The 9,266-nt window shown below is 35.6% G+C and overlaps 1 protein-coding gene across 1 annotated transcript; it reads left to right on the forward strand.

The window, feature by feature from the left end:
* The first annotated feature begins 1,665 nt into the window (after window positions 1-1,665).
* On the forward strand, window positions 1,666-2,608 carry LOC149147846 (putative serine/threonine-protein kinase PBL18). Its single transcript, XM_089441971.1, has 3 exons — window positions 1,666-1,872; window positions 1,956-2,200; window positions 2,278-2,608. Exons 1-3 carry the CDS (start codon window positions 1,666-1,668, stop codon window positions 2,606-2,608), a joined length of 783 nt encoding a protein of 260 aa, XP_089298097.1.
* Window positions 2,609-9,266: the final 6,658 nt, after the last annotated feature.

Consider the following 9,266-nt stretch of genomic DNA (forward strand, 5'->3'; position numbering starts at 1 on the left):
GTTTCAAAAAAGATTATGTAGTTTTTTTTAACACTGGTCATCAACTCTAAATTATTAGATTCCAATTACAAATTGAAAGTTAAAATAAAATTTCAAGCTTATTCCATTGTTTTTAAAGCTTATTCCACCATGAAAAGAAATCGACTTTTTTCAATTCCCGAGATAGTTGGAATGCATTTGTACACGAAGGCTAGGTATAGATTCAATATTTTATACATAAATTTTAAAGGTTTCGAAGTCGAAAATCATTCATGAGATGTAGAATAATGGGTGTTTTGTTAAATAAGGTTGTGGATTTGAAATTTATGTTATAATTTTAAGGTAAGAATATTGAAAATTATTGAATTCAGGGTTTTGACTTGGAATTTTTGTGGTATTTTTAGTCTTATTCTTGAGCCTTGGATATTTTATTTTGATATGATTCTATAAGAGAAGGATTGTTGGATTTTTTCTCTTTTGGGATTTTGCCTTAGCTTGGAGCCTAATTTCTGATGTTCTTTGTCTCTTTGTGATCTTTATGTTTTGCACATATGTATAATTACTTGATGAAGAAAATAATATAAGTAATAAGAAGTCAACAAACATTCACAAGTTAAGAGAAATCAATCATTATCTTCTAACACTTGGTTTCTCAACCAACATGACCAACCTACTATTCTTTGATGGTATAATAAAAATGCTATACATAATTCCATAAATCAAGTGAAGCATCAAAGGAACAACTATATTGAGATCCACGTGCATTTAGATCATCAACTTATCTAAGATGGTCATCTTAGCCTAACTACATGCCTAATGAAGAGCAAGTTATAGATATTTTCACTAAACCTTTGGCATCATCAAGGTTTCTTCAATTACTATTGTTGCTTGGAGTAAAGTAATATTTCCTTGCGCGAACATCTTGAGTTGGCCTTTGTTCATCTCCAGGTTCAATTTTTTTCTTCTTTTCTCTCTCTTTTGGGGAGGCATTTCTTTTCATGCAAGTTTTTTTCCTTTTCTCCACTTATGAAAACATGAATATTATAACATATGCGGTTTTCAGGATCCATTCTTTTGTGTCTTTTTGGTTCTTTCCTATATTTCACTTATGAAGAAGTTTTGTAATTTCAATGCAAAATAACTTTGAAATTTGTAAACTTATGTAGCAATTTTATCCACCTAATTATAATAATTATCTTCTTGTTATAAGCAGATACTCCTTAGCTATTATTTATAAAATTGATATAGAGTTGGAACAATGAAAAAACTCCCTCACTAATATGTTATTTTGATATATTTTATTTTCATGAAAGTGTGTTTGGTCTAACAAAATCTAATCTTTCCATATTTTATATGGAACTACAATCCAGTGGATATAAGAAACATAATTATATTAGAAGGTGGCTTTATAGTAATGCAATTATTAAATCAATTTTAAAATATATATATTATTTCCGAATTCAAGCTTTTGTGATCTATATATTGAATATGAGACATATTTCGGTAAAAATCACATTAAAGAAATTATGTCAACTAGTTTCGAACCATCTAGTATGGTTTATCTTTATGGTTTATCTTAAAGACAAGATGGGGAATCTAGTCACTAAATTAAATAGAGATAGCCTCATGGAGAAATAATAAATTCTAATGATTAGATACGGCTAATTTGCATTATGTAACTCTTATATGGTCAGAGATATCTGCAATACCCACCACGCCAGCATAATCAAGTTCTGGGGAGCTTGCTGCGAGCGACACCAAGTATATCTGATCTCTGATTTACGTCCAGGGATCGAACCTCGGGGACTGCCTGCGGGGCAGCAAAGTGCCGGGATACACGGTTCTGGGCTCCTGGATTTCTCGGATGCAGATCGCCGTGGACGTGGCGCGGGGGTTGGAATACATGCACCACGACAGCAATATGAATTACGTCCATAATTACGTAAAGTCCAGCAGCATTCTGGTAACGGAGCCAGGCTACAGAGCCCGATTATGCCATCTGGGCGCCTCTTAGCTCGCCGGTCAATATGAGGTCGACACACAAAGGGGATTCGAACTCGGGTATCCGGCCCATGCGTAGAGGATCCAGCATGAAGATAACCGGCACGCAGGGTTATATGGCGCTGGAATACATAGAAAGCGGCATCCTTTCGCAAAAAACGGACGTCTTTTCCTTCGGTATCGTGCTGCTGGAGCTCCTTTCCGGTCACGAGCCGGTGAGGTATGTGCGGACGGAAGAGAGTGGGCGGAGGCTTAAGAGAATAAGCCTTATAGATACTCTGAATATCGTTTTTTCAGAAGGGGGCGAAAATTTGACAGGGAGGCTAAGGATTCTTTTCCTGTAGATTGCGCAGAGAGGGTAGCGAGGATCGCTGCTTCCTGCGTGGATGCAGACCCCCGAAAAAGGCGTGATAAGAGATACATTGCAGGCGAGCTCTCAAAAGTGTTTATCATGTCCGAGAAATGGTCTGAGAAAATGCAAGCCAACAAGGGCTGGATCAGTGCTACTTTTGATTCGCCATGTTTCTGCCAATTTTATTTGCCAATTTCTGCCAATTTTATTCGCCAATTTCTGCCAATTTTGATTCGCCATGTTTCTGCCAATTTTATTCGCCATGTTTTGGTTTGAGCAGTTGACATTGCGTTGGTGTTACATTGGTTTGCAGGTATAGGTCTGAACACAAATAATTCCAGGTGATTTTGTTGGAGTGCTGACGGCAAACAGCAATTATGTGTGTAAAGTTCGACGGGAAATTTTACGTCTAGAAATAAAACACATTTTTTCGGGGTCCATCGCATTGACGAAAAATGACAGAAATGGTGTGGAACTTGGAAGTGGAGAGGACAGTGAAAAGGTTGGGTAGAAACTTCCATAGCTAGTTTCTCTAACCCATTTTTGTTCAAAGATACGTCTTCTTTCTTCTTTCATTCTTTATCAATATGCAAAATTGATGTCATTTTTCGTTATAGGAATTCTTATGTTTGCATGTTGTGTACTTATGCTTTATTTTGTTTACTTGAGTTTTTGGTTTCTATGAATCTCTCTGATCTATGATCATTATAATCAATTGCAATTTTTAAACTTGCATTATGCTTGTATTTCATTTAGATTTGGTCCTGTTAGACAAGCCCTCATTTTTTGATATATGACAGGGAAGGTGCATTTAAGGGATGAAATTTAATAACAATATTTCATGGTTGCCTATTTTTTGGTTAGGAGTGATGGGAAGGGATGCTTCAACCATTGTGCCCCATCTTACAAAAGTATCAAACAACTACAATCACATTGTTTTATGATCATTTTAATCTATGGGGCATGATGTAAATAATTACATTTTGTTGTAATTATCAAAGGGAACATACCATGGATGTGTATAAAGTGTAAGAGTTAGTGGCCAACATGACCAGGGATTAAGAAGGATACAAAGGACGATATTAAGGATATGTATGAGGAGGATATGGTAGTACACTCACTTAATTTAATTATGCATAAGAGAGGAACATTGCAAAACACTAAATGAATCCAAATGCATTATGTCGACGTTGTTATATTACTAATATTAACACTAGAAAATGCCTTAATTTATTGACAATGGGGAAGCTAAACCAAGAAGGGTGAACATGATATGTACAAAGCCTCAAAGTTTATAATATGCTTAAAAAGTAGCAATAAATGTAATGGAAATGAGAGAAGCAAGGACCAAACCTAGTTCAAACAAAATAGAATAAATGGGAAGAGTAGTGGGGACATAAACTGCTTCAATGCCCAATTCTATAATACTACTAAAAAACTACCAACACACCATTTTTGAATTTTGAAAAGTAAATGATTGTAGTCACTACAAGTTATGAAGGATCTCACTACAAATGCATACAAAGTGCAAGGGTCAAATGACAAAGCAACTAGGGGACAACAATGCTACAAAGGATGATATTAAGGATGTAGATGAGGAGTGTCACATACCCAACATCCCAAGTGTCATTAAAGAGATGGGGTTCGTTAAATTTTTTCCTCTTATACGCAAATCTAAGGATGCTTCTAAACTTTCCAAATCATTCTACTCATTAAGTACTTTCCAATGACCATACTCATACTAAATTCTAAGTTGTGAGAAAATTTCTAGTTCTCTAGAGTTTTTCTTATGAAATTTCTCTCTCCTACCATATCATCATCCATGTATGCCACATGTTAGACTTTCCCCCATGGAATTCATACAATCACCACTTAAATTCACATTAACCAAGGCATGAACTCCTCCTTCCTTGCATATTGATTCATTGGTAATTTTATTTGTGCAACATGTCACATTTGCCACTAGTTTCTCGTCATAGCATAAATATTTGTAATGTGATACATGAGGGACCTTTTAATTGTGTTTCTAATTACTCAAAAGGGAAACCAAAATTATGTGCATTTAATTGTGAACCAAGGTTCATATGGAACTTGCGAACTGTCATGAACCATGAATGAATATCACAAGGAAAGATATTAAGATGCTTTCAAAAGCCACAAAAATAAATTCACACCACACTTACAATCAAAACCAATCTTGCAAGAAAATAAAGAGCACAAGTTGCAAGAAATTAAACACCCTTGCAGGAAAGTAAACACCCTGGTAGGAAAGTAAACACCCTTGGAGGAAGGTAAACACCCTTGCAAAAAAATAAACACACTTGAAGTAGAAGTTGAATCGTTCAAGTGTTCTACATTATCTTAAGTTTTGTAACAGGGATGCATATGAAATGAAATATCTAACAAATATGTATCCAATCACAAGCTATACAAGATTCAAACCATGCTTGTGTTATAAAGAATCACATCACAAATATAATTGTAATTTCTAGAAATAAGATAAAGTGAAAGGTAAAACTAAAAAAAGAGTAATTAGTTAAATTTTCAAAATAGAGCTTTATAACAATAATTATAGAGTCGTAAAAATGTTGGTTGCAACATTAACCTAAACTGTGAACTACAATTATATTGCCACATAAATTGCATCAATAATCAAATCATGTGTTAGAAACTGTAAGAGTTGCAACACTATGTAAATAATAGAATTAGATATCAGAGACATAGTAATACAATAATAGAATTAGATATTAAAGTCATAGTAATATGATAAATTTAAGAATTAGTGAAAATAAAAGAATGCAAATAAAACTAAAACTAAACTACGATGTTACAAATAATACCTAGCCAAGGAGGTGGTCCTACCTCCTTAGATCAGGAACTAGTTAAATGAACATCAACATGTTATCCAATAAACACACCACCGATTTGAATTGGAAAGGAACATGAACTTATATTGAAGAAATTACATTACAATTACATACTAGCTAAGCCTCTCTGTATTCTACATTTCAAATTTTGATTGACTATTTTGTTCATCTCTTGTTGTTCTCCTTATACACATATATGAACTATATTAATATTTCGATGGATAGTTATGAGAATCTAACTATTCCATCCATCTACAAAAAATTATTCAAAAGATAGAAAATTGGGCAAATAATGACTTGATTAGCTATGTACCAAGTGACAACTAGGTCACACTTTCCTTATGGAGCAACTAATTTCCATTTCGACTCCCTTGCATTGGTATATTGGTTAGTTGACTTATTTTGGTGATCTTTTGGAAATATATGTGTGATTGAGATGAGGTGTTGTACCAGGTATCTAGAGTTGTAATAAAATTCCCAAATTGTTAATGGATTGATTGTTGCAACAATAGATTTTAGTTTGATTTGTAGCAATGATACTGAGGTGAGTTGCAGTGAAAAGGAGTTATATAATTAATGTCAACACCTAAAAGTTACAACACCAATGTCAATATCTTGGAATCGCAACATGAGTGCCAGTAGCTTAAAGTTGAAACACTTTAGAATTACAACATTGTGTTGGAACAATGACTCGTAGGAACCAACAACAAGGAGTTGGAACACCTACCAACCCAAAGTTACAACACCTACCAATTGAGAGTTGCAACACCTAGAAACAAAAAATTGTAGCACCTGAAACTAGGAGTTGCATCACCTAGAAATAGGGAGTTTTAATAGCTATCCATGATGAGTCACAACACTTGTGTCTCGCTATCCTTCAATGCATAAGAATAAGAGTCGAAATGGTATGTTAAGAGAATAATTTTACCTTATCCAAAGTGCATTTATATGAGTGAAAAGGTTGTTGGGATGAGGTGAAAATGGGAAAAATATGTGCAAAAAGGTCTTAGACATGTGCTATAAATATGCCAAATTGGGAACTCGTCATCTCTCCCTAGTGAAAACTATTGCATGTTCCCGTGCAACAAAAAATTAGTTTGAGTCTGAGTGATTGTAGTGTCCATGAAGGTTATTGATACCACAATCCACCTCCCCTAACACATTAGCATGCGTAATAGCCTTTCCTTTCCTCAACTTTCCTCCAACATGAAAGTTCTTCCCTAAGCATTTTATAGTCTCTTTGATACTTGGTATAAGGTAGCCACATCATTGGATAATGAAAGTTGAGGCCAACCCAATGATTTTCACAATTCTTTATACACTTGATTTATTTGTGTGCCCTCTTTAGAGCCATTATAAAGTTGTTGGGGTAAGATATCTCTTTTGCACATTTTTTTTTCCTTTTTCCTAGTGTTCAGTACACCCTTTTATAGTTTTTTTGTCAATATTTTAATCTGTCTTATAATGTGCAGTAGCCTCTTACTTGCTTTGGGCCATAAATTGTGCATGTCTTAGTGCTTTTTCCCATCTATAATGTACCAAGAGGACATCCTTGGTGTTAGAGAATTATATATTGAACACATAAAATATTGCAGAAATATAAACACAGAAAACGCATAAAACAAGAGAGACACATATATACGTGGTTCACCTGGTTTGGGCTACGTCCACGGAAAAAAAAAACCAATCCTTCCTTTTATATTATCCAGCAAATTGAAGAGATACAACCTACACCAGATCCACTGTAATTCTGTCTTCGCTCTCAATCTCCTCTCTCTTCCTCACTGAGAATATATATGTGCATAGATGCAATACAATTCCCTCTCATATAGCGAGGGGTTGCCTTCTAGGGAAAAAAACCCTAAATTAAGTATAACTTCTACTATGATATTTGCGCCTAATGAACGGCCCATATTGACTACAAAATTACAATATTTTACAAGAAAATTTTACATCTATTCTTAGCTTCGGGGGCATTGCCCCTGATCCTCCTGCTAGGGGGGGCTCCCAAAGGTCGTAGTCCCCCCCTGCAGTGAATATTTTACGGGTGGCGTTGCTGCCCCATCACGAACTGGGGTCCAATGCGGCAATACCTTTGAATACAGAAGATAATCAGGATCCACACCCAACAATCTCCCACTTGGAGACTGATTATAGCAACTCCATCGCTGCTTCATTTGCTAGACAATGACTCCACTTTGGACCTAACTATTTCTCATCTTCTTCATCACACTTGAAGACCAATTGAAACTGAGCAAATTCTTAGTTTCTTCCCAGTTACAACTTTTGTTAACATATCTGCAGGATTCTGGCTAGTGTGTATCTTTTCCAGCTTCAACTATCCATCTTCCAATGCTGACCGTATGAAATGGTACTTGAGCTGTATATGTTTAGTCTTGGAATGAAATGCAGAGTTCTTTGTAAGATGTATGGCACTCTGGTTGTCACTGTATAACTTGCCCAACTCCTGCTTCTTACCCAATTCATTCAAAAACCTTTGTAACCAAATCATTTCTTTACTAGCCTCTGTAGCAGCAACATACTCTGCTTCTGTTGTTGAGAGTGCAACAAAAATTCCCAGTTTTGAGACCCAACTAACAGCTATTCCACCTACAATAAACACGTACCCTGTTGTGCTCCTCTTGTTATCTCTATCACCTGCCATATCTGCATCAACATATCCCTGTAGAGCAATGTTTGAACCACCAAAGCATAATGCTTGATTTGTGGTACCTCTCAGATACCTGAGAATCCACTTCACCGCCATCCAATGTTCTTTTCCTGGATTGTTCATGTACCTGCTTACAACTACCATTGCATGTGCAATATCAGGCCTTGTGCAAACCATTGCATACATTAAGCTTCCAACTGTTGATGCATATGGAACTTTAGACATATGAGCCATTTCTTCCTAAGTCTTGGGACACTCCTCCTTAATTTGAAATGGCTAGCCAAAGGTATACTAACTGGTTTTTCATTCTGCACATTAAACCTTTTCAACACCTTTTCTATGTACTCACTTTGAGACAATGTTAATTTGCAATTCTTCTTGTCTCTAGTTATTCTCATACCAAGGATTTGTTATGCAGCACCCAAATCCTTCATTGCAAATGAGTTTGAAAATTTTCTTTTGAGCACATTTATTTCCTGCATGTTAGAACCTGCAACAAGCATGTCATCTACATACAATAACAATATAATATAATTGCCATCATTTTTCCTTTTGAGATAAACACAATGATCAGAGTGACATCTAGTATAAAATTGTCAAATTTTAGATACCACTGCCTTGGAGCCTGTTTTAAGCCATACAAGCTCTTCTTCAACTTGCACACTAGTTTCTCCTTCCCTTTTACCTCATATCCTTGTGGCCGCTGCATATATATCTCTTCCTCCAAATCCCCATGGAGAAATATTGTCTTTACATCTAACTTCTAAAGATGAAAATCTTCAGCTACTACTAGACTTAAAATAGTTCTGATTGAGGTCATTTTAGCAATAGGAGAAAATATCTCATTAAATTCTATACCATTTTTCTGTGCAAACCCTTTCACCACAAGTCTAGCTTTATACCTTTTTCTACCTCCATCTTCTTCCTTCAACTTGTAAACCCATTTATTCCGCAATGTTGTTTTACCTGCAGGTAACCTAACTAAGTCCGAAGTCTCGTTATGTGCTAAGGATTCCATCTCTTCTTTCATGGCTTGCTCCCACTTCTTCCTGGTTGCTACCTGCACTGCTTCTTCATAAGATTCTAGTTCACCAGAATTAGTCAACAATACATAATATAATGAAGGGGAGTATCGTTAAGGGGGTCTACTTATCCTGGTATATCTTTTAACACCACTTTCAGGTGTTTGAGGTGCTTGTTGTTGTTGTGGTTGTTGTTCTGGTTGTTGATCATTATGATTTTCAGGCACCATCACTTTTTCTGTGATCTCATCAAGCACTGTGTATTCTCTGGTTTCTTTTTCTTATTTCTTTTCCTGCGGCTGATCCTTATACAAAACCTTTTCATTGAATATGCCATATCTGCTCCTAATGATTTCGTGTTTTTCATAATCATA

Source organism: Pinus tabuliformis, chromosome 9 (assembly GCF_031772625.1).
Source record: "Pinus tabuliformis cultivar Carrire ecotype Pingquan chromosome 9, CPIR1, whole genome shotgun sequence".
NCBI classification, from domain to species: Eukaryota; Viridiplantae; Streptophyta; class Pinopsida; order Pinales; family Pinaceae; genus Pinus; species Pinus tabuliformis.

Bases quoted from the DNA above. Each gene is read 5' to 3' on its own strand.
- LOC149147846 (XM_089441971.1), top strand. From the start codon at position 1,666: ATGGTCAGAGATATCTGCAATACCCACCACGCCAGCATAATCAAGTTC. The intron at 1,873-1,955 runs GTTGGAATACAT...TAACGGAGCCAG, and splicing joins GCCGTGGACGTGGCGCGGGG to GCTACAGAGCCCGATTATGC. The intron at 2,201-2,277 runs GTATGTGCGGAC...TCGTTTTTTCAG, and splicing joins TCCGGTCACGAGCCGGTGAG to AAGGGGGCGAAAATTTGACA.